Source organism: Podarcis filfolensis (genome assembly GCF_964270895.1).
Source record: "Podarcis filfolensis genome assembly, chromosome: 2".
Lineage (NCBI taxonomy): Eukaryota > Metazoa > Chordata > Lepidosauria > Squamata > Lacertidae > Podarcis > Podarcis filfolensis.
In genome coordinates, this window is record NC_139605.1 from 24,383,415 (window position 1) to 24,409,913 (window position 26,499).

Here is a 26,499-nt window from a genome sequence, read left to right on the forward strand (position 1 = left end):
AGACTGACAAACCAGGGTGGGTGCAGAGAGCAGAGTCCACACGGTGGACTTCAGTGCCATAATCAAAGTAATACCCATTTCTCCTGCTACAAGTTCCTCCATTCTTGGTTCTTTGCAAAGATCCCAAACCAGGATCAGAGAAATGCATTGCCGGGTGCCCCCATGTTGGTGCAGGATAGTTTTTGTTCATTTTTTCTTGTTAAAAGATAAAATTATTTAATTTTCTGCTCTGCCTTGGGGTATCTGGCATTGCATTTCTTTGAGTGTGATTGAGATGAGTGTGTTTAAAAGCATTATCAGGAAGTAAAACTGTTTTCGCTCCGGGGCTGGTTCACAGCCATCTCAGTTATCTATACAGGCCAGCAAGAAGTATAATCAAAGGTTCAAGGACATCTTCAAGCGAGGCAAAAAGCACTCAAGATACAAAGGAGGACAAGGAGTGGGGACTGGGGAGAGTCCAGAGGACCAGATAGAGAGCCACATTTGGCCCACCAGCGCAAGGTCCCACATCCCTGCTAAAAGCTACCAGTTAAGAGATGAGTTGTCATAGAATTGTAAAATTGTAAGAGATCCCCCTGTGATGCAGATATCTCAGTTAAAGCATACATGGCGGATGCTGAAACACTCACAGCTTGTTTAAAATACAGTGGTACCTCGGGTTACATACGCTTCAGGTTACAGACTCCGCTAACCCAGAAATAGTGCTTCAGTTTAAGACCTTTGTTTCAGGTTGAGAACAGAAATCGTGCTCCTGCGGCGCAGCAGCAGCAGGAGGCCCCATTAGCTAAAGTGGTGCTTCAGGTTAAGAACAGTTTCAGGTTAAGAACGGACCTCCAGAATGAATTAAGTACTTAACCCGAGGCACCACTGTAGATGATAGTTGTGCAATGGATCACACCTCAGCTTTCAGGATTATCTTTGCAAATGGTTCACGGACAGCCAATTTAAGTAAAATATTTGTGCTGTTCTGAAAAGAATTCCCATAAGTACCAAGTATGGCGTCAAAACTAATGGCTTTTTCACACATTATACTGCAACCAAAGCCAATTCTAGCTTGCTGGATCATGCACCTTCGAAATATGTATTTGCAACATATGTTTGCATCCATGTGTTATGTTTTCAGGTGTATATTTAAGACAAGATAAGTGTTTATCTAAAAATGCAATGTGTGAAGAATTACCGTTACCAATAAACTACAGGAGTTTAACTGGAGTACGGTTCTTCCACCACCCCTCCTATCTCAACATTTCTCTCTCTTGTGGTTGTCTGAAAAGTGGAGGTTCAAATTTGTAGCATAGTGCTTCACATCACCCTCTTATTTCCACAGTGCTTGCATATATTTTGGGAGCACAACAGTGGAAAAAACACACTGCTCCATTCTCTCCATGCACAGTCTCTTCACTGATTGATAACTGGGTGTGTGGTTGTAGCGTTGTGTCATTGGGGACACTCTTTGAATGCAGGAGTGATGAAATAGCACTTAGAAGCTGTAGCTACAATAAGCAAACAACATGCAGCATGACCAGATATGACTTAAGTTTCTCTGTATATTGCAATCTCCATACTGCAATCGCACCCACTCACCCATCCTTGTGCTACACATGAATCCATATAACATAGCTAACACACATATATATGTTCACGGTATGCATTCGCAACATAAATAATTATCTACTGCTTCACCCAAAAGTATGAGTAAATGGCTATCAATGGCTACTAGCCATGATGGCTGTGCTCTGCCTCCACAGTCAAATACAGTATCCTTCTGAATACCTGTTGCTGGAAACAGCAGGAGGGGAGAATGTTCTTGTGCTAAGGTCCTTCCTGCAGGTTTCCCAAGGGTATTTGGTGGCCACTGTGAGAACAGGATGCTGAACTAGGCAGCCCATTGGCGCGATCCAGCGGGTCCTTCTTGCATCCGTAAGATTGAAACGTATCCTTTCTTTCTATCCTAATTGTAATGATGATGATGCTAATTTTGGTGGGTGTGGAATGGAACACATAAATTCATGTCAGGCAATCCAGCTGGGTAATGATTTGCAGAAAGGGAGGAATTGATTCAGGATGATCTGTGGGTAGGATATTAATCTGAAGAGCTGGGTGGCAGAAACTGAGAGAGGAGAGTGGCAGGGAGAAAAGAAAAAAGTAAATGACCCCTGGATGGTTAAGTCCAGTCAAAGATGACTATGGGGTGTGGTGTGTTAGAATTCCTGCTCCATGGTTGCAGTCATAGGATTGTTGTTTATCACATGACGGTGTATGTTTTGACTCCACAGAGTGGGAAGTGATGGAGACAGGATGTTTGTGTTACTGTGTTCCGTGAAGTGGGACTATTGTCCTTTGTTCTTTCTCTTGGTTGTCTGATGCTAGAGAGAGAGGGAGCCATGTTGCAGTGCTCCATGTGTGTTTATATGTAAATAAAGTAGATTAGCCAAAATGCTGAGTTGCTGAGGTCTGTTACACAAGCTGTGAAGACTCTGTGGATCCCTAAGTGTGCCGATGTCTGTTGGCATTGGTTGCTGTGGTGTTCAGGCAGAAGAAAGCTTTTGAAGCTCCCGAACGATTGACCAGGAGGGAGGGAACATGCCAGTCGGGCATGTGTCTCTGCCAGGGTCCTACTCGAGAGCAGGATGAGCTCCTGACATCTCGCTTTTCAGCCCTAGGAAGCCGGCGTTTGTCCAGGTCATGTAGCCAGCATGACTAAACCGCTTCTGACCCAATGGGACACTGTGATGAGTGCCAGAGCGCACAGAAACACCATAAGTACCCTGCCGCAATGGTACTTATTTATCTACTTGCACTAGTGTACTTTCGAACTGATAGGTTGGCAGGAGCTGGGACAGAGAAACAATAGATCACCCCATCACGCGGATTCGAACCCGCCATCAGCTTTGGCCCTTCTCACGCACCACCAGCAGATGTGTGCTAGCATATTAACCCTGAGGGAGTTCAACCTTTGACAGATGGATGGCTCCCACCCCCTATATGCTAAACTATATTGTTGGTATACTGTAAAGGAGATGTGTAGAGCATGCTTATTGTCTCAGAGCTGAATACCTGGGTTTCCAGTGGAAGTTACTCCCAGGTAAATGCATAGATAACCTAAAGGAGTAAACAGTTTCAGGCAGCAGACCTTTGTACATTTGCGTACTTGGAAGTAAGTCCAACTGAAGACATTCAGATTTACTTGACATGTACCGGTAACTGATTGTTGTTCTGCTACTTCCACTCTGCTACCTGTCCTTCCCAGGTTAATTTGGCACATTCTATAGAATGTGATAAAGCTTGGGGAAATCTCTTGCAATCCATTATGTCGAAGTTCCTGCACTTCCTTTGGGACCAGCAGCGCTGCTGGTAGCAAGAAGACTTCTGCCTCTCATCTCTTTACCTGCATGTGCAATAAAGCTCCTGTGTTTTAATGCCATGTACATAGTAGCCAAAGTCAGCCACTGGGGCAACTATGGATGTGCTAACATGCAATTTAAAGCCAGCAGGGGGAGAGATTTTCCACATCCGTTGCCCATGGAGTCCCATGTGATTTGCATCTTGTGCTTGTGGGGTTAATAGCAAAAAGCAGGTATTGTTCATACTTCACTACAGGATGATTGACCTAAATCCAGAGCTTTTTTTCTGGGGGTACACATACCTCTAAACATTTTGTAAATCTTTGTAAAAGGTAAAGGGAACCCTGACCATTAGGTCCAGTCGTGACCGACTCTGGGGTTGCAGCGCTCATCTCTCTTTATTGGCCAAGGGAGCCAGCGTACAGCTTCCGGGTCATGTGGCCAGTATGACTAAGCCACTTCTGGCGAACCAGAGCAGCGCACAGAAACGCCGTTTACCTTCCCGCTGGAGCGGTCCCTATTTATCTACTTGCACTTTGACGTGCTTTTGAACTGCTAGGTTGGCAGGAGCAGGGACCGAGCAACGGGAGCTCACCCCGTGGTGGGGATTCGAACCGCCGACCTTCTGATCGGCAAATCCTAGGCTCTGTGGTTTAACCCACAGCGCCACCCGTGTCCCGTGAATCTTTCTACTTTTGTCCATTTACTATATTTTTCCTGATTTGAACTATAAAATGATGATTTTCTTGAGTCAAAATGTGAGTACCCCTTTTTAGGGAAAATAAGCACTGCCTAAATCTATTAGGCTCACTGGGTGACCTTGGGCCAGTCACAGCCTCTCAGCCTAACCTACCTTACAGGGTTGTTGTGAGGATTAAATGAGGAGGAGGAGAAACATGTGGCCCTCCTTGAGCTCACTGGAGAAAAAGGTGGGATGAAATGCGATAAATAAGCAATAAGTCATGTTTAGGTGGCGGTTGTGGTGTTTGCAGGACCTTTGCGTTTTGTGTCTCTGGTTTTTTTGTTTTGCCAGTCCTGGCTGTTGCGCATTCAAAGTGCCCCCTTACCCGTATTCGCCCCACAATTTCTTCTCAAATGAACATGGAGGTGAATGAATAATGTTCAGGCTTATTTAGCATGAGCCCAGGACCCAGTTCCCCACAATGACCTTTCCCACAAAGCAAAGCTAATGCGTTCTCAGGTCTGAGCAATGATCTGTGCAGCTCTTTGGCACTTCCTAGACAAGAGCTGAGCACTTGCTATAAAAACAGCCGGGTCCCTTCTTCCACCAAGGGAGAAAGTAGTATTAGATTCCTGTTCTTAGACTGTGTGTAGTCATTCTCTAATAACATGAGACCATTTCTCCACCGTTCCCACCTCCCTCTAGCAAATAAGGCTCTAGCTGCTGCCTGATATCATCTCACTTTCCCTGAGCATTGATTTTTTCTTCTTCTTCTTGCTTGCTTTTTATTTGCTTCATAAAAACAGGGACAGGAGCTACTGCTGGCTACTGAGGAGCTTTTGGGGTGCCTCTATTTTTAGCATGAGCCCATTTTTGTCTTCTTTCAGATGAGGGAAGTTGGATTATAAAACCTTTTGTAAATGTGTATGGTGATATTTGCTCCGGTAAGTTAACAACAACTGTAACCAGTCAATGTTCTTTTTCCTCTAGAGGAACTCTTATTTTAAAATCCAAAGCTACCTTTGTTACACTGATCTGTGTGTATCTGTGTCTCTCTGTCTTAGCAACTGCACCCTAATCTTAGGTGATTTTGTTTCTGTGGGTTTCCTTGACATATATTAAGAATACTGCTTTTTGGGGTAGAGGGAGAGAACTGTTTTAGTGAACTTATTCTGCACTTCAGGAAGCTGTAGTGATGTGTGCATAAACAAAAACAAAAAAAGATTGCAGAATTTATTTTAAAATTATCATTGAATCTTTGGTCTGTACTGCCCAAGTGTTTTCAGAATATTTTACTTTTCTTTCTTTCTTTTCTTAAAGTAATGCAGTTTTTTTGAACAAAGTAATGCAATATATTGAAAAAAATATCAAAATTAAGGAAAGGTTGCATGGTGTCATACTGTAATTTGATGCAGATGTTTGCTGCCATTGGATAGTATTATGCAAAACAAAATAGTTAAATGATGGTATCACAGCAGCTGACCATTTCTCACAATGCGTATCAACAGCACCTTTGGAGATGTTATTAATCTGAAACAATCTATGCAGGATTCCTTCTGTAAAGCAGAGATTTTTTGTGCATTAAATATTTCACTGTGTTTTGTTTTGTTTTTGTATACTACCTTTTCATTGAAAACATTCTTTATTCTATGTAGTCACAGGATATAGCATTTATTTTGATATGCAGCATTGTAATACTGTGTACATTTATGACACAGTACAGTAACTCTGTAGCTAAGGAAAACAAGCGGTGTGTAAGTGGTTAAGCTGCACGATAGAATTTCTGGGATTGTAATGATGAGCATTGTAACTTTTGCTCCTCCTGGAAATAGTGGCTTTTGATGCCAAGTGTTTGAAAAGTACAAGAAAAGTCCATTAATTGTTCTACTGCTCAGTACTGTTAACAATCAGAATACATGTATGAACAGAGATTTCCTTGTTGTCTTTCAGCAATTAACTAATCCATCAATTTGTACCCTGACACATTTGCTATCATGATATCAGTCAAATGGCATTGTTCAAAGTATGGAAGATGAGATTGATTTAAATGGAAAATCAGAAAGAAAACAATAGCAGAAACAGTGGCTTTCAGGGGAAGTTTAAAACCTTCTGTTCCAAATTTCCTGGGGAGCAACTTTAGAATGGGGATTAAATTGAAGCTGTCCCATTGTAGATTCCCCCTCCCCCAAAAAATAACCCAAAGTCCTTTGAGTCTCACCTGCTTCAGCCAAAATCAATGCTAATATGTTTTGCAGGGTGCCCCTTTTCTGGTCTCCAAGTGTAAAGGATAGTGAAGCATAACAGAAAGAAGGGAGAAACCAGTAATTTGAACGCATGGCGATCAATGTTACCAATTAGCATTTTTGTGATCATGTAATAGAATCTGAAACTTTATATAAAAATGCTAAATATTTTAGATAATGCATGAGCAAGCACATTCATTTCAGAAAATTATTATAAGGAGTGTAAACAAGTTAGTGTTCTTTTTAGCAATTGCAAGCCTATCATCATCATCATCATCATCATCATCTTGCTATTGATAACATAGATGCTTCCATAGCTGGAATCCAAAACAATATTCCATGCACATGGGATCACTTTAATTGGGGACGAAAGAACAGTAAAGGAACTACTTGCTTGGTTTTGCAACAGAACCAGATACAATATTTTGCCTCACTACTCCCAATACGTGCAAGTTTCAATGCCTTACAAACCTAAGACAATCAGATCCATGATATCCAGAGATGTGGATCGAGGATCGTAACAAGTTGCACATTTGCAGCTGAGACAGTCAGCACTGAGTACCCCCTTTTGTACATAGGTCCTCTAGGATATATCACACATTATTTTCGGTGGTGGTGAGTGACAAACCTGTGTCTGGGTTTTCTTCTTCTTTTTTTAAGTTACCCAAAGTTTATTCCAACCGTGTTACCAAACCAGCACGGGTGGTACACCTATATATCTTACTACTATATGAGTCAACACACTGACGTCTTAGAGTAGCTCTATATAAAAGTTTCAGCAGTGCTCCTGCAGTTTGACTAAAGTCCTTGAGTGGCTCTTGTAGCTGGTGAAGCTGCAGCTGGAACAGAATGCGGCAGCTCAACTGCTCACTGGGGCAGGATGTCACCAACATGTTAGCCAGCTGTTGAAAGAATGCCATTGACTGCCAGTTAACTACTGGACTAAGTTTGAGGTCCTGGTTTTGGTGTGTAAAGCCCTATGCAGCTTGGGATCATCTGAAAGATTCTTTAGATATCCAGCCAATCATGGTGCTCTGCCAGTGAGGGCCTCCTGCAGATCTCATCTTCTCAGGAGGTCCAGTCTGCACAATGTAGGATTCAAGCCTTTAATGCGATGGCAGCTACCCTTTGGAATTCCTTCCCCGGAAATATTAGACAGGCACCATCTGTAGTCTACTGAAGACCTTCCTGGCTCCTTACTCACCATGCCCTCTGACACAGCACAACTATGTTTTGGGCTACATTAAGAGTTGAAAACTTTCGATTTGAAAAATTATCATAGCTGGGATAAAGCCAGGAGCGTGTCAGGCAGCAGAGGCTAGTGGACTTCATCAGGAATGGAAAAGCTTCTCTGTTTGCTCATGTAGATAGAGCTAAGTGAACCTGTGCTTGTGTCCTAGTGTGTGATGAAGGAACTGCACACAGAGATGGCTAGAAGACAAAGCCTATTGCTCTGCCAACAACAACCAAGTCACTTATGGCTCAGCTATCAGGTGTGCGGGTGGCAGGGCAAGCATCCTTCAGTCATTCACACTAGAAGTAGCCAACCAAATCACCCCACCCACCCCAGATCCTGCTGGGCCACCAACTCCCATCAATCCCTGATCCAGCCTGATCAGTGGTCAAGGATGATGGGGCTTGTAGACTAGTTGCATCTAGATTGGCTACCTGTGACTCTCACAATAGCATGTGCAATGACATGCTGAAGCTTAGTGTGCACTGCGTAGGTTATATAGTTCAAGCATGCACACTACATAAAAAAGGATGCTTCTACCTGTAACTCAAAAGTATTCCAATTTTACACGCACACCCAAAAAAACTGGCCTTTACACAATGATATATAGGCTAGCCACTAAGCTAGTACTCACCACCATGTCCCATAACAGCAGATTCCATAAACGGATTGTGCGTTGCATGAATGAGGTGCTGTATGCCCGTTAAACAGTGTCAGTCTTGCCGTCAAAAATCTTCATGCTACCCATGGTGCTTTTAAGGAGGCTTGATTCCCGGTCTCAACTTTTGTGCCTCATTATGTATCAGCATGCCTCGAAAGCAATCTGATAGCTTCAGCAGCTGTTAACAGATGGGTGCAGGCAACTTGTTATATTGGAGCGATTTAGTCCAAAAGGGCGAGGAGATTAGGGTGCAAGCTTTTCCTAATTAAAAAAGTGGCATCAATTTACATCTACCACTGCTAAAGAAGAGAGCTTTTGCTTTACATCCTGGGAAGCTGGCCTGAGAAAAGTCTGAACGGAGCTGTCCAAACAGAAATTCTCACACCTGGCTGATGCAACAATTATGGCTATAACACAATGCAATCTTACTGATTTAAGGTATTTATATATCCTGTTCGTCATACAGCTCAAGGTGGTCACCATCACACAAGAATTTCAACTATCTCCCGAGAAGAGGGCAATATTCCTTAACAGCTGCTGCCACTGAACTGTCATCCCCCCCCCCTTCTGATACCATGAACTTTCCCTGCTGTGTTCCATTGATAAGAGGCTTAGTGTGATCACACCCCTTGTGCTGTCCTAACATCCAGGTCAAGGGATCCTAGCATACAGTGCTAAAAGGCAGCAGATTGTCACTCTTTAAATCTTTCCAAGCAATGAAAGGGGGGGGGGGAGTTTTATCCCTATTGTCTGACCTCTGCATTGTAGGAGCACAAGATCCAAAATGACTCTGGTGCATCATAAACAGCTCAGAACTGCAATACCCCAGGGACTGCCTCTCCTATTATTAATTACTACTACCACTACTACTAGTAGTAGTATAAAGGTAAAGGGAGCCCTGACCATTAGGTCCAGTCGCGGACGACTCTGGGGTTGCGGCACTCATCTCACTTTACTGGCCGAGGGAGCTGGCGTACAGCTTCCGGGTCATGTGGCCAGCATGATGAAGCCGCTTCTGGCGAACCAGAGCAGCGCACGGAAATGCCATTTACCTTCCCGCCAGAGTGGTACCTATTTATCTACTTGCACTTTGATGTGCTTTTGAACTGCTAGGTTGGCAGGAGCAGGGACCAAGCAACGGGTGCTCACCCTGTTGCAGGTATTCGAACCGCCGACCTTCCATTCAGCAAGCTCAGTGGTTTAACCCACAGCCCCACCCGCGTCCCTAACCCACAGTAGTATACCACCCTTCATTTGAAGGAATGTGGAATGCTGTCGCCAGGGAGGCTCACCTGGTGCCTTCGTTACATATCTTTAGGTGCCAGATAAAAACATTCCTCTTCTTCAGACCCTCAGCTAATTAAACAATATAAGGCCTTTTAAACTGTGTGTGGCATGGGGGTATTGTTTTTGTTTATTACTATGTTACATATTTTTGTGTTTTTATATTGTACACCACCCTGCGAACCTAGAATGAAAAGCAGAATAGAAATGTGTTAAATAAAATGAATATAAATCTCAATCATGTTATCAATGCATGCCATTTCATTCTGTCCCCATGCTGGATGGGGCGAATGGGAGTCATAGTCTGGAGGGCACTAGAGTGGAGAAGGTTGGCCCTGCACTTTTTGCACATCTTGGGTGCTCTTTCTTTTTACAAGAGGAATCCAAAGTAACATGGTAGGTCTTACAGCGTGCTGCGTCACACCCCAGCCAGGATCTCAACACCAGTTGAAGCTCTTTCCACCAAAGCCATTTCCCTCTCTCAAGAGCAGCTTTTGTGATTCTTACAATATCCCTCCCAGTGGCACACTGAGCCAGTGCATCTTGCTGTTAACTGGAAGTTTGGTGGTTCGAGCCCACCCAGGGATGGCTGAGGGCAGGGTTCCCGAATTGCAAGGGGGCTGGACTAAATGACCCGTGAAGTCCCTTCCTGCTCTACAATTCTGTGATTCTATTTCACTCTACGTTCCATAATGGTACCTTGGAACTTTGCAAGCCTGTGAAGTCTTTTTATTTTTGTTGCAAGAAGAGAGGAGGAGTGAATCATTTATGCACTGAATAGCAATATGTCAGGATCGATTGCTGAGCCCTGTTATCACCGAGCTATTCTGAGAGCTGATGTTCCTCCCCTCCCAACCGCTGAGCATCACCACTAGACAGCCCTGTCTCGGGGCCAGCTCCAGCGCAGCGTTTTCCTCCGCAGGACTGTTCTTCAGCTTATTATGGAGAAGGCAAATCAAGATGGATGTTGCAGGAAAGATATGTGGGGAGGGCACTACATTCCAAGAGCCTGGTATTCCTAAATCTCCCCAGAGGAATCCCATGCTGATTTCCCTCCACTTCTCCAACACAACATTTCCACCCATGCCTTTTTCCTATGGGAAAAACTCCAAAAGCAAGCAGATGCCAGCAGTGGTGTAGCGTGGGTTGTCAGCACCCGGGGCAAGGCAAGTAATTTGTGCCCCCTAACCCATGGATTTTAGTAGGGGCAGAGAGCTGCCAGTGCGAGCGCGCCCCCCCCAGATGTTGCGCCCGGTGCGGCCGGCCCCCCCTGCACCCCCCACGCTACGCCACTGGATGCCAGAATTGGTTACTGGTATTACCATCACCATCTCTATATTTAATACGCGGAGGTCTATGGTCATATGAGGCTGTCTTATATGGAGTTGGACCATTGGTCCATCAAACTCAGTACTGTTGACATTGTTTGGTTCTCCAAGGTACCCGCAACCCACCCCACCCTCTTTGCTACCTTATTGTCATTTTTTTCACTGCACTTCTTGGGATTCAGCATGGGATCTTTGCATCTGAAGCACGTTTCTAAGCTACAGGGCCCTCCTCCAAGTTTCTACATAGAATCCTACCCTCTTTTTTATGCAGACCTTTAAGAAAAAGAAATATTTTTTTGCAGTAGCTAGCCAGCGATCTGTGATTTTAGTTTTTATGTGGTCTTGTTTTATATATAGTGGTTGTAAACTGCTCTGGTTTTTTATTTAAAAAATGAAATTGCAGCATAGGATATGTTTTTATAAATATATCCATATGTTTGCTGTACTTTTTCTGGCACAAGGCATGGGGTACCAGCAGGGTCTGGTGGGGGAAAGGTGGATGTTTCATCAATGCAATCAGTCCCCCAAGGCTGTGTCTAGTGCAAAGCTGTAGGTGGATGAAACACGGACACTTGCTGTCTGCCTTGGGCTCCATGTCAGTTGTGTGACTCACTCACACACACAGGGTTGGCAGTGCAGCGAGGTCCAATCGCTAGCATACCCTTATAAGGTCATGATGGTGCTATGATGCTCCTGTAATAGGGTTGCTAGCATCTGGCAGTGCCAGCCCACCAGGAAAACCATGGAACAGGCTCACAGCTTTATGGTACAGGCATCTCCCCACTTATGCATGTTCAGCATGCGTGTTCCCGGTGACACACGCGCTGAAAACAACGCCTAAAGGGGGTGAGGTAGGGTGGGATAGAGGGGGAAGATTTAGATTGGTCCTCTGATCTCTGGTTTCATATTTGGTTCAAGGCTTGTCTCAAAATGTTTTCATTATTTATTTGTTATTTGCTGAGTACTGATGACTTTAGTGCTGCGCTTTCCAAATACTGGTGATACCAGTGTTGGGGCCAGGCAGGTCTCGCTAGGGAGAGAGGTCTTCCTGGTGCCAATGCTAATATATGCTTTTGGTGTCAGGCTAAAATACTCCTTCTCACCCAGACTTTTGCTGAGATATGAAATTTAAGCGTTTCCCACAGGGATAGCTGACTCTTGCAGAAAAAACAAAGAGTTTAAAGACAAGCTTTTGTAAAATGCACTTCTTTGGATATATGAAGTGTTACCCTCAGCTACAAACATTGGAGCCGACTCCTAGCCAACCCCCCATAAAATATTTGAGGAGATCGCCACCACCATCCCAGAGAAACCACCCCTCCAATTCTACAATTCTGTGCTCAGTTCTGAGCATGGTCGGAAAACCAAAATGCATGTCCTGCTTTCCTGGGGTACCAAAGTGGCTTACAAGAGGCTTTCTTTACCAGTTAACACTTACATTGTCTTACGTTGCTTTGCATTAAGCAGGACCTTAATTTTTCCTCTGTTGTAAAGTTATAAAAGATAGATGCATAAAATAATTCTCACAATTTCATTCCCCATTAAGTGACATAACAGCAGAAAGAATTTTCCTTAACTATATCTGGAAAGATCACACATGGTGTGCTGTACTTTTTAAAAAGCAAAATCTGAAGTGTGTTGAAAAATATAGCACGCACACACACAGCTAACCAAGGAAAGAAACATATTACTGTCTGCATTGCAAAGATACTAACATTACACATGCTTACCCGAATGGGATGGGTAAAAAATTGCGCATATTTTTTACTTCTGCTCCAGTGAAGAAGAATAAGAGAAACTGAGGGTAACAAAACGTTTGTGTCAAGTTCTCCAAAGAGCTCCTGCATAAAATTAATGAGGAGTTGTTAAAATAGACTGTGATGTTCACAATAGGCGCAACGTCTAGCGTGATGATAATGAAGTTAGCAACCTCATTAATTCGACATCATCTTGGATTAGGTTTAATTGAAGGTTGCCAATGAGCAATATAAATTATAAATAATATAATGCAATGGAAGCCTTTACTATAATAATAACTAAGAGTTTACAGTCATCAGTTGCAAATATGGCAGTGTGGTGATTGGGGTTTTGGGGGTTTTTGTCTCCTATTCACCTCTCTGACCCATCTGATTTCCTTGGGTAGGTTTTTGAAAAAATCTCCACCCAAGGTGAATTCCCACTGCATTTTCTTGATAAAGTCCTCCTGTTATCTACAATTGCTGCTCTGAGGAATTGATGCTCTACAATAACTGCTGGAGATCTGTGAAAGAGCATCTGCTTTGCATGGTTCAATCCCTGAGGTCTCCAGGTGGGGTTGACAACTTCCTCTTGCCAGAAACCCTAGAGAGCTGCTACCCATCAGTGTAGACCAGGCATCGGCAAACTCGTCCCTCCAGATGTTTTGGGACTACAACTCCCATCATCCCTAGCTAACAGGAACAGTGGTCAGGGATGGTGGGAATTGTACTCCCAAAACATCTGGAGGGCCGGGTTTGCCTATGCCTGGTGTAAGGTAAAGGTAAAGGGACCCCTGACCATTAGGTCCAGTCGTGGCCGACTCTGGGGTTGCAGCGCTTATCTCACTTTATTGGCCGAGGGAGCCGGCATACAGCTTCCAGGTCATGTGGCCAGCATGACTAAGCCGCTTCTGGCGAACCAGAGCAGCACACGGAAACGGTGTTTACCTTCCCGCCAGAGTGGTTCCTATTTATCTACTTGCACTTTGACGTGCTTTCGAACTGCTAGGTTGGCAGGAGCAGGGACCGAGCAACGGGAGCTCACCCTGTGGCAGGGATTCGAACCACCGACCTTCTGATTGGCAAGTCGTAGGCTCTGTGGTTTAACCAGACAATACCAAGTCAGATGGGCCAATGGCTGGACTCAGTGTAAGGCAGCTTCCTATGAGAGATGTCAATAGATGTATAAAGCAGTCTCTAGGAATAGGGAGGGGAGGGAATCCCTTTGCTAATCTAAGAACAAAGCTGCTGCTACAAAAAAAATAATGAAATGAAATAAAGTGACTGCAGTGACCTTATTTATGAACTTATTTGGAGAATTTCTAAAATGCACCTTCGTCCAAACATAGGTTCCAGCGTGACACTCATAAAAATTCCAAAAATCAATACAATGTTGAAGTAAGCAGTGAAAATAAAAACAACATTATGAGTTGCTTCCAATTTTTTAAAAGTTATAATCAGAGTAGACCCACTAAAATCAGCGGGTTTAAGTTAGTTGTGAGATCCATGAGCTTCAGTGGGTGTACTCTGAGTCTGATTTATTCCCCCATATGAACCGACCCAGACCCTGCAATCATCATCTGAGGCCCTTCATGAGATTCCTGGAAGATGGCAGCATGAGAAGGGCCTTTTCTGTGGTGGCTCCCTGTTTGTGGAATGCTCTCCACAGGGAGCCTTGCTTGGCACCTTCATTTCATATCTTTATGCACCAGGTGAAAATGTTTTTCTATAACTAGGCCTTTGGCTGATTAACATTCTATGTCCTTTTAAATGTTTTTTGTAGTAGGAGCATTATTGTTTTTTTGTGTGTGTTTTATCATGTATTTTGTGCTTTCATTTTTGTATTTTTATATTGTGAATCGCCCTGTAATCTTTGAATGAAGAGTGGTGTACAAATTAAACAAACGGGAATAAAATAATAATTTAGTCAGATGCTAGTAGCTAAAACCTCATGTGTTGGCCTTGTCCTGATATACTTTCCAAAGGTGTGGATTTATAATGTGGAAGCAGCAAGGCACCGCTGTGTTATGCTTCCACAGAGCCAAGTGGAGCCAAGGCCACCCCAGGAATTTGCCAAGGGCAGTGCTGTGTTCTTTGGAGGGAGCAATGACCTGCTGCTTTTGGCAGCTGATAGAAGAGACTTTCTCCCTCCACAGTGCTCCTTTGGTCTGTGTACATTTGCTCCTCAGGAACAGCAGGGAGGAAAGGAAGCATGTGGAGCCTACCGATAGGGTCTAATGCAAAGAAATTGAACTTTCCAACATTGTGTGTTTGTGTTTTGGTTGTAAAATGATTGCTTTTTGCTTTCGAAGGGCTCTCGGGCATAGCGAGGTCAAAGGTTCACAATATGGTTAAAAAGTACACAGGAGGGCTAAAGGTTCAGGCGATGGACCTGGCAATTGAGAGGAAACAGCATTTATCAATACCTAAACTACTGAGAGCAGAAGGTGGTTGATGGAATTCACAATGGCATTTAATGTTTCATCATAGAATTGTAGGGTTGGAAGGGATCGCAAGGTACATCTTTTCCAACCTCCTGCCATGCAGGAATCATAGAATAATAGAATCACAACTAAAGAATCTCTGGCAGATGGTCATCCAACCTCGATTTAAAAACCTCCCATGAAGGAGAGTCCACCACCTTCCAAAGCAGTTTGTTCAGCTGCCAAACTGCCCTTAATGTCAAAAGGTTCCTCCTAATGTTCAGTCAGAATCTTGCTCCATCTTTCATGTGAAAGTCCTTTAGATCTTTGGAGCTGGTTATCATAGAATCAAAGAACTGTAGAGCTGGAAGGGACACCAAGGGTCATCTAGTCCAACCCCCTGCAATGCAGGATCATATCTTCTCTCAGTCTCCTCTTTTCCAGGTTAAACACACCCAACTCCTTCAACTGTTCTTCATAAGGCTTGGTTTCCAGAGCCTTGATCATCATGCTCAGCCTCCTTTGCACATGTTCCAGCTTGTCAATATCCTTCTTAAATTGTGGTGCCCAGAACTGGACACAGGTGTGGCCTGACTGAGGCAGAATAGAGCGGTACTATTATTTCCCTTGATCTGGACACTACTTCTGTAGTCATTGTTTACATACTACACTTTTCAGGGATGTGGTGGTAGCTGATGCCGCAAGGTGCTGCTGTTTTGCAGGCATCTGCTGTCTTCTGAGCTATGGATCTCAACTGAGAAGGTCACATTCTATTACTTCTCCCCACGGCTGGCCCACCCAAGAGGCAAAATGAAGCAACCACCTCAGGTGGCAGGATCCACAGAAACTGCAGATCTGGCCTCTGAGGAACAAGCTCCTTGGAGACCAGATCTGAGCACCCCAATGCCGCCTCTACAGTGGTCTCTTGGCAAAAGGAGACATTGCTGGTCTCCTCCCAATGTAGATCTTTATATAGATCTCACTCCTTCTTCCCTGGTGGGGTGAAAGCACCGTTTTGTGGTTTGCCTCAGGTGCCAAAATATATTTGGCCGGCCTTCCTTCTGCCCCATCCCAACTATGGTAGCATTCCCTGTCTCCTAAGACTGAAGGCGAATTTAAACATTGCAGTTCCTGTCTGGAAGCTGCTGAGAATTATTTCCATGTGGCAATGTTCTATCTGGCAGGCACAGTGCCTGAAACCGGTGACAGAGCCTAGGACTTGCCAATCAGAAGGTTGGCAGTTCAAATCCCCGCAACGGGGTGAGCTCCCGTTGTTCGGTCCCAGCTCCTGCCCACCTAGCAGTTCGAAAGCACATCAAAGTGCAAGTAGATAAATAGGTACCACTCTGGCAGGAAGGTAAACGGCGTTTCCGTGTGCTGTTCTGTTTCACCAGAAACAGTCATGCTGCCAGAAGCGGCTTAGTCATGTACGCCGGCTCCCTCGGCCAATAAAGCGAGATGAGCGCCGCAACCCCAGAGTCGGTCACGACTGGACCTAATGGTCAGGGGTCCCTTTACCTTTATATGGCCCTTCCAACAATGTATGGAGGTTACCAGAATTAGGGACACATCAAGTGCTTTTAAAACCAGCCTCCCTGGATTGCTTCCTTCTCTTCTGAGTTGCCATTATGGACAGGGAGATTTCCCCTTTTCTTTCCATTTTATTATGATGACTTTGTAGATGACCTACTTCAGAGCATCTGGTCTGGTTATTGCAACTTCAAAGACTGTTGAGGGGGGAGTTCAAATGTACATATATTTACACCAACAAATGCAAATGAGAAATTGCAGCAATCTTTTACTCCTCTGGGAGAGGTGGCAACCACATGTGGATTGCGCAGAAGATAGAGAGTGTTTATGTGCCCTAGGAGGCTGATTGCCTTACAGCTGTGTGCGATGGATAAGCAGAACGAGGTCTTCTATCGTGGATTAACATTCTCTCCAGACTATTAATCCCACTTTGATTCTTTGATCAGCATTCTTGCTGATCAAGTTTCCTCCATGGACTTGAGCTCATTTTGCCCTTATCCTAGACTCTCTTATCAAAATGATCCAGGTTCCTTGACTGTCCTTCACATCATGTCCCATGTTAGCACACATTCTCAACTTCTGACTTATTAAATACTTGGAATGTTTATTGGAGCCATGTGGATCACTGAAGTTGCATTGCATTTTTAAGGCAATAAAATGGAACCCCTTTTTTTTGCAAACAAAAACAAACACAAACCTCAAATACACCATATGGTGTATTCAAAAAGACTGGGGCAAATTTATACTTTATATGAAATAAAATTGTAAACAGTTGAAAACGCTTGTAGGTTTGAGTTGAGATGTTTGGTAATGGGAAATTAAGGAGGTGATTTACATATAAGAAGGTGATTGCTAAAAGATTGATATAAGGTAAAAAAGTGGATATAGGTATGCGAAGAAATTGGTAAAGGTGTGTGGAAGTCTGTCAGAGGGAGGGAAGGAAGTTGATGCTTTATTTGAGCAATGCTTAAAGTTATGGATTGTTTTTTTCTTTAATGAAATATAGAAAACTTAATAAAAATTATATATATAAAAACAAAAAACAAATACACCATATGGAAATGAAGCTTCCAGGACGCTGAAAACTGAAACTATAATAGCCAGGTTTCTGGGTGCACTTAAAGCAAAAAGTTTATATTTTTATACTTGCAACTCATTTGTAGTCTTGTTGTATTAGGTGTCCTGTACACCATTTAGGGACAATATTGATTAAGCGGCATACAAATTATTGAAATAAATAGGTAAGCATTGTTGCAGCAGTAGCATTTATAATATCAGGCAGGGTCAAAGGAGTGGCATGCAAGCTTCAAATCCAATCCAGTGAACAGCAAGTCCTTTCTGCTGGGATCTGCATTTCCCAGCACTCCTGGCTTGCACCTGACTCACAGTCATAGCAATGTACCAGATGCCAGGAAGCCTTCCTCCATCTCACCATGCCTGGTAACTGGAGGAAGGCTGAGGAGGTTTGAAGACAGAGGGGAAGCAGAAGGTACGGAGGCCTCCTGGGGGATGGAGAATAGGTCTCCATCACACTCCCAAAAGCATCATTAAGGGTATGACAGAATCCAGTTTTGCTTGGAATAGAGCTGTTTTCTGAATTGGAAGGGTTTGTGGGGGGGGGGGAATAGCTCAGTTTTCCATTGCAGATAAATGCCCTCTGGACATACCAAGGAACCTGCAAGCATCTTAATAGTTTAGATTAGAATACAATTGAGTTTTATTCTATTTCTATTAAAATATAATGAGAGAGGAGGAGTACTAGTATTCCATTATGTGGTTAAGCTAAATGGTGTGTTGAAGGGAGAGGGGGGAATGGTTATTTTAAAATAATCAATGGGAGATGATTAAGATAAAGCTTTTCTTCAAAGGAAAAGATGGAAAATTGTCTCTCTGGAATTAAACTATTATGCAAGTAAAATTATTAGAACATGATGGTTACTCAGTTTAAAATATTCACAGCGCCAAGTGCCATCATCCATCGATTTAAGAATCATATTAAGTGGTTTTCATCTTAAAACCTGAAGTACTAAATTGGAGCGTCTGCCGTTAAAGGCAGCATTCAGGGAACCCTTTAATGGAAAGTAACAGAAATGAAGACACACACACGGCTTTTAAAAGGGATTAGATAAATTCATGGAGAATAAAGCTATAACTGGCCACTAGCCAAGCTGGCTATGCTCTGAGCGCATGATCAGAGGCAGTTGTTGTTGTTGTTTAGTCGTTTAGTGGTGTCCGACTCTTCATGACCCCATGGACCAGAGCACGCCAGGCACTTCTGTCCTCCACTGCCTCCCGCAGTTTGGTCAAACTCATGCTGGTAGCTTCGAGAACACCATCTAACCATCTCGTCCTCTGTCATCCCCTTCTCCTTGTGCCCTCCATCTTTCCCAACATCAGCGTCTTTTCCAGGGAGTCTTCTCTTCTCATGAGGTGGCCAAAGTATTGGAGCCTCAGCTTCACGATCTGTCCTTCCAGTGAGCACTCAGGGTTGATTTCCTTAAGAATGGATAGGTTTGATCTTCTTGCAGTCCATGGGACTCTCAAGCGTCTCCTCCAGACCATAATTCAAAAGCATCAATTCTTCGGCGATCAGCCTTCTTTATAGCCCAGCTCTCACTTCCATACATCACTACTGGGAAAAGGCAGTAATGTAATCAGTAATCAGAGGCAGTAATGCTTCTGAATACCAGGTGTTAGAAAACCCACTGGAGGGGAGAGTGGTTTTTTGTTTGGGTCATGTTTGTGGGTTTCCCACAGGCATTTGGTTGACCTCTGTGAGAGCAGGATGCTGGCGTAGATGGACCACTGACCTCATCCAAAAGGTTCTTCTGTTCTTAAGAAGATAACTTTGAAATAGAAGCTTTGAGCAACAGGTGGCCCATGTAAATAAGGGCAATTTCCACAACCTCCCCAAAATCTGAATATTGGCCTATGCCCCTCAATAATGTTTCTGGTGCAAATGCAGGAAAATCTTGGTTTCCCAAAGGAAAACACCTCATTGGATGGTAAAAGTGTTCTTGGACTGTACCGCTATAGAATGTATGGTGCAGACTGAATGATCCTGCATGAGTCATATAGGCCTGGTTCACACATTACAATAAGCCAAACCACAGGTTACCATGACTGCACAACCTGTGTGGGTCTGTCCCACTCTGGCTAATGGTAGGGCCGGTCCTGACATCTTGGATTCTTTTGGGCAACCTTCCACAGTGGTGTTTCGTGGTGGTTGCAGAGTTCAGGAGTGGCAGAGAGAAAATGCATTACCTGGATCTAGTCCTGACTAGAAAACATATGTTTTGGCCTCGGCGTTGCAGATTGCCAATGAGCCAAACATAAAAAATGTCACTGGCCTCAGGATTGAATTACTTGCGTGATCTGTGCACAAGCACGTTGGACCATATTAGATGGTTGTGTATATGTATATATGTGTGTGTGGATGGATGGATGGATGGATGGATAGAGACAGATAGAGATAGATAGATAGATAGATAGATAGATAGATAGACAGATGATAGATGATAGATAGATGATAGATAGATAGATAGATAGATAGATAGATAGATAGATGATTGATAGATAGATAGATAGATAGATGATAGATAGATAGATAGGTAGATAGATAGATGATAGATAGATGTAGAAAAAGCCCAGTTTATTTAGGCTGATCACTCTTGTTAAAAAAGAGAGGGGAAACCAGTTTTGGTTCAACTGTTGTAATAGTATGTACGTTGCTCGGAAGTTAAATCAGCAATAGGAGGAGGAAGAGTCTGAAGGAAGAACAGGAAGTGAGGAAATAGAGATTGGGAGATGGATAGAGAGGCAAGGAGAGAAGTGTAAGCCCTTTAACTGTTTCAACTACTTATAAAAAAAGTACACTGTTGAGAGCTGCTCCTTTGATTACACAGACAATGTCAAATGAAACAGCTGGAGCCTACAACACACTTAAAACCCAGAACATTTGGTGCAAGTTTATGCTGTCCTATTTGTTTCCAATGATTTTTAAAAATGTAAATACTAAAACTGTACATGTGACAAATAGGTGTTTAAGAGCACATGCCTAATAAGGGTTTAGCCAAGATTGGCTATGGCTCCCTGCTGAAGGTACACATGGAGTTGCTGTTTAATGTGGGAATGGCCCTAAAAGTCTGTCGTCGTTGTATCTGATTTGCTGAACGGCCTGTCTGACTTTGCTCCTATCCTGCACCAGACAGCATGGTAGGCTGCCACCACTGATCCAGTCAGGCACATCACCGCTGGGAGTTAGAAGGGAAGGTGGGGAGGCAGCATTGAGGATAGTGCATTCCAAACATGCCAGCAGAGCCAATCCAGTGCTCCTACTAGTGTGTTTATTCACTTCATTCTCATTCACCCTTCACCCAAAGGCCCCAGGGTGGTTGCAGCATTACAGCCTTGCCCCTCCCACTCTGCCTCCTAGTCACAGGTTAGGTGAAAGATGGTGCACTGCGTCTGCTTCTGTATGTATATGAAGCATCCTTATACCAGCTCTGATTTCTGGCTCATCTCACCCAATATTTCTTACTCTGACTGGTAGAGGCTGCAAGGCCTTGGGCAGGAATCCTCACATTGTGGGGATCCCTCTCTCTCCTCCCTGCACCAGTGTGAGGGCAACAGTTATGATGTAAAGGAACAGACAACGATTTGGGATAGAAATTGGTCACAACTTTATTAATTGCAAATATAGATGGACTTTGGCTCAGGCAGTGGGTGTATATCCATTTCAGCCTCCTGCTAGAGGGCTTAAATTTTAAACAGGGTCATGCCAAGGATTGTGGCCTTACCAAGAACGAGGTGGCCGACCCCAGGCCATCCCTGGAAGCTCTATGGCCCATCTGCCCCACGCTTGGCTTCTGGATAAAAACTTCCACCTAAACCCCTTTAGTTTGTGCCTGCTTTAGGTTGGGTGATGCACCAATTCACCCCAAACCTTGATGACTAGGATTCCAACCAATGCCTTACCCACCAGAAGTTATCGGTTTTAACCCTGGCCAGTGGACCAGGGCACGATTTCGGCCCTCAGGTCTGCCGTCCAGGCTCCTGCCACTTGGATTCCCCTTGCCACGCCTTTTGCCCTACAATGCTGCTAGCCAGGGAATTTAAACAGCCGCCCACTGGGATATGACTCCTTACTGTCCGGGGAATGGAGGGCAACCCACGAGGGACTGCAACTACTGTCCACCCAGAGCAGGGTAAGCAGCCATTAGAAGCTTCTGGATCCTTCTAACTAGAAATTCCATGGACTGAGCTGGGAATCATCTGCATGCACAGTGTCTTCTCTTCCGCTGAGCTATATCCTTTTCTTGCATACTGGAATGAGTGTGAACACTGTTTACCTCTTCATTTATCAGATTATTCGGTTTCTGTCCCTGGAATTCCTAACTGAATCGTCTCCTGTGCATGGATTCTCACTTCCAGCCCTCAGAAGACGGCATATCAGAATTACTCATGAAAAGTTCCCCACACAAAAGCCTGGTTTTAAGAAGAAGAATTGGTTCCATAACAATTGACAAGTGACAAATGTTCAGAAATACTTTGTACCTGACTTGTTGCACATTTATTTTGGTGCCTCTGAAGCACCTTGTTAAATGGAGCTGCCTCCATTTTCCTTTTGGTGTTGTTGTTGTTGTAAAAAAATCACAATAATCAGAACTTCATCAAGATACTACGCAGTGTGAATTAGATTGAATGCTGACCTGCTGTGGCAAATGCTGAAAGTCGAATGGCTGAAAGCCAATAATTTCATCACACTACATAAGTACTCCATTGACTTGCTCTCCTGAAGCACTTTTGATGTCAGCTGGAGGCAGGTAGATTATGATTCCATGCCGGGGTCTAACATTTCACAACCTTTCCTCGGCTTATAAACTGAAATATTTTTGAGGAGCATAGTGTTGGTGCTAAACAAGATTCCCTGTACTTCATTCAGTGCCTTTTAAGTCAACAAAAGGCAGAACTTAAATGCAGCAGATATGTTCTTATATTGGGAGGGGAGGCAGCGGGATGAAATCGCCATATAAATATACAGCCATAGAACAAAAAGATGCTATATATCTATAGCAAATGTGGAATCCTTTCTGCAGTGCGTTTTCTCCAGGTTTCTTGGACCCCAAGTTAACAGTCAGTTGCTGGCTGCCCTGATAAAAAGCCATACTGCACTAAGGTACACCCACTCTCAGTAGCATCCTCCCTTAAAGGATCAAATAGCCTTTTTAACATAATAATAATGAACCATAGCAGGTTTCCAAAAGATAGTTTTGCAATGCTGCAGTAGTGATACAGTACAGTTTGCATGCAAAATCTTTTTGATTAAATCTCTTGTATTTCCAAACAGTACTTGGGAAAGATTCCTATCTGGAAGGCCAGTGCCAGTCAGTAGACAATATTGAACAGGACCAGGGGTTGCCAATGTTTTTGTAAACCAGAGAAACTGCTGTGGACACTAGACACCACAATCTCTTATTCTATTGGCTACAATAGAATGCTTCTTCAATAGACTGTGACCCTTGAGCTAGATGGATCAATAATATTGGTTGATATAATGCATCTTCCTAAGTGCTTTCATTGTTTGATCCCAACATTACATGGGCAGCAGTGGTGGCTGTGTTCCATCCTTTGGTCACTATACCAGGCGGTGGTGGGAAATGGAGTGGGGGTGGGGATACCCAAGCACAGTGTTTATAGTGTGCAAAATCCTGACCTAATGAGGGCGGGTTAGAGGCGCTGCCTAACCTCTTCTAAAAATGGTTGCAGGACATGTGAAGAGCCAGGCCTTTTATTAGTCAGATCCTGTGTCCACATGCGCTGATGGCTTGCAATTCATCCAGTGCCTTTTGAGTCAACAAATGCAGAACTTAAATGCAGCAGATATGTTCTAATACTTTTTGTTTTGCAGGGTGTGGGTGTGTGGGTGTGTGAGAGAGGAAAATAGCTATATAAATATACAGTATTGTCCGATTGTTGGCATTTGAGAGACAATGGAGTGCACCTCTGGGGATGAAGTCAAACCACTGCGTTAGCAGTACCAAAGTGACCTCCCTGGGGCGCAAGCCTGGGCAGTGTGTATGGACGCCCTGAACTGCCCAGATGACAAGACTCCCCCTCTTGGCCTCGCTGATGTGGTCCAAAGGAAAGCAGAACAATGAGTTTGGCACCAGCTTGGCTGCAGGAGTTGCCAGAAGGAGGCGTACAAAATGCCATCCAACCACCTTAGGGACTCTGAATTTGTGTAGGGTTCACTCCTTAGTCTTTTGTTCTCTGGAAGACATCCCACAAGGCAGAAGAGGTTTAGGACCAGAGTTTTCCTCCTCCTAGATGGGCTACGTTCCCAGGTTGACAAGCCCATCCTGCCCTTTACTTCCTTCTACAGCTCGTGCAGAAACCACCTTCTTGACCATTGGACCCACCATTAATCTCATTTGCTCGATCTGCCAGAGCCTGTCTTCACATGTGGCAGAAGTCCCTGACTCACCAAGGGCTTGACACCTGGTTTAGCTGGCCAGTCAAAGCGTGGTTGCAGTCGCGTGTTGACAGTTTCTAGGAGCCACGGGTGAGAGCTAAGTGCAGGGCAGGGACCAAAGGTAGACAAACTACCCCAGGAACAGCACAGCGTGTCCCCCACCAGAAGTACTACGCCCCCCCCCACACCCTATACATCCCACACTATCCTATACTGGCTATTTATTTATGACTGCAATATTTTTTCCAGATTCTAAACACCACTGAAAGTTTGTAAACTGAACATGAGACTGGGAAAATGAGGAACTATGAGAAACCGGGTTTGACAGATCTGTCCAGCTTTCCTTGGAGAGGATGTTGAACGTGGGCAAGAGAAGACTGATGCCCCACCGCTGTGTCTCTGCTCCCCTATGCCCACCTGTGTTCTTCTAATCAACTTCTACTTAAGCCGTTTTAGCCGCTGCTCATATAAGCTGAGCTATTGCCCATTTCACAAAGGTGGCTTTCTATTTCTTCACCTGGTGGGCATTGCCAGTGGTCATCTGAGAGCACAGATGAACCTCAGACCCAAGTAGAAGCCATGTAAGAAAAATACTCAGCATGAAATGGAGGCGAATGCCTCTCCCCGATGCTGATCTTCTTCCCTGCCGCAGTGTGAGAAATTGTAATTCTCTCAACTCTCCCAGAATGTACTGGTTGCGGACTTGCTACTGGCGAGTGGCTTTGCTTTAACAAGCCGCATCTCTTGACAGGTGACCTATTGCCGGAATGACAAGATGTCCTTTAATGCAGCACACTGGAAGTGCAAAACTCTTTTACATTTGTTATCTAGCTAATCCTCAAATGTCACCCTAGTTGTGTAGCTCAGCATTATCGTTAATGTAATTATTCGGTTGTATCCAGTTCTGTCCCTCCACTGTGTAGAAAAGGGGAGGTGATTATTATTTTTTTGGAGATGCATCCCTTTGTCCTGTAGTTCCTCTACACCACCTTGCACACTGTTTGAAAGGGTCCACCAAGCCTCTGGAGCAGATTTGGTGGGGGCATAAAGAAAGAAGAGGACTGCAAAGAGAAAGGATAATTAGCGGGGGAAACACACACACCCCACCCTTATGTTTATGGAAGACTGTGCTGCATGAAAGAGTCTCCTCTCAGCGCAGGGTCAGTTCAGGGAAAGAACTGGATACAACCCATTATACTGTGCTTGAAAGAATCCTTGCTCAGTGGAAGAATTGCGTATGTCACAATTCTTGTCACCCTAGTCATTTGCCTCGTGCAGCAAAACCTCTCAGGTCAGCCCTGGCCCTGGACTCAAAAAGGTCTTTTCTTTTTTTATAATTTTTTATATTAGGTTTTACATAACAAATTTAAATTCAAACACATCAATCACCTCTTCATTTAGGATTCCCTGAATCCTCTGACTTGGCTCCACCCTTCCATGGTTACCATTATCAATCCAATTTTCCATCTGCTTATCTTATTTCCTCTAAGCTGTTAAAAGAATATTGCCCATTTTTCAATTTTTTTGTACATTACAAGCATTACTCAAATCCTGCCAAAGTTTTTAGTTGTTTACAGTGTTCTCTTAAGTACATTAAAAAATCTTCCCCATTCCTTCTTAAAATTCTTCTCTTCCTGGTTTCCAGTCACTTTTGCCATTTTGCCATAGTCCACCATCTTCACCAGCCATTCCTCTGTGGTTGGAACTTTGTCTTCTTTCCATCTCTGGGCCAGTAGTATCCTCGCTGCTGTTATCACGTACATGAATAGTCTTTTCTGGTCTCTCGGAATCTCTGTACCTAAAATGCCTAACATAAAAAACCTCTGGTTTTTTCACAAATGTTATTTTAAACATTTTTTTCCAACTCATTGTACATCATATCCCAGAATGTTTTAGTTATCTTGCATGTCCACCACATATGGTAGAATGTGCCTTCTTTCTCCTTACATTTCCAGCAAAGATTAGGTAAAGGTAAAGGGACCCCTGACCATTAGGTCCAGTCGTGGACGACTCTGGGGTTGCAGCCCTCATCTTGCTTTATTGGCCGAGGGAGCCGGCATACAGCTTCCAGGTCATGTGGCCAGCATGACTAAGCCACTTTTGGCGAACCAGAGCAGCGCACAGAAACACCGTTTACCTTCCCGCTGGAGCGGTACCTATTCATCTACTTGCACTTTGACGTGCTTTCGAACTGCTAGGTTGGCAGGAGCTGGGACTGAGCAACGGGAGCTCACCCCGTCGCGGGGATTCGAACCACCGACCTTCTGATCAGCAAGCCCTAGGCTCTGTGCTTTAACCCACAGCGCCACCCGCCTTTTCAACTATGACCACTAAGCAGGCATAGGCAAACTCCGGCCCTCCAGATGTTTGGGACTATAATTCCCATCATCCCTAGCTAACAGGGCCAGTGGTCAGGAATGATAGGAAGTGTAGTTTGCCTATGCCTAAGAGCCTAAATCCATCTGTGTGGAAAGTGGTGTCAGGCTGTGTATACACCATAACTTTAAAGCACAAAGAATATTGGGAACTGTAGCTTATCTTTCACAGAGCTACAGTTCCC

At 44.0% G+C, this 26,499-nt stretch overlaps 1 protein-coding gene across 2 annotated transcripts in view; it reads left to right on the top strand.

Annotated features, from left to right (window-relative positions):
- SYNPR (synaptoporin) overlaps positions 1 to 26,499 on the top strand; it is a 142,243-nt gene that overhangs the window by 85,192 nt on the left and 30,552 nt on the right. Inside the window, exon 1 of one of the 2 annotated variants that reach the window (XM_083602379.1) lies at positions 4,625 to 4,970. The exons of the other annotated variant lie outside the window; for it this stretch is intronic. Within the exon in view, the coding sequence (XP_083458505.1) occupies positions 4,947 to 4,970 (24 nt within the window). The 5' untranslated portion in view covers positions 4,625 to 4,946. Of the gene's footprint in view, positions 1 to 4,624; positions 4,971 to 26,499 lie in introns of those variants that run through there. 2 annotated transcript variants of the gene reach the window in all.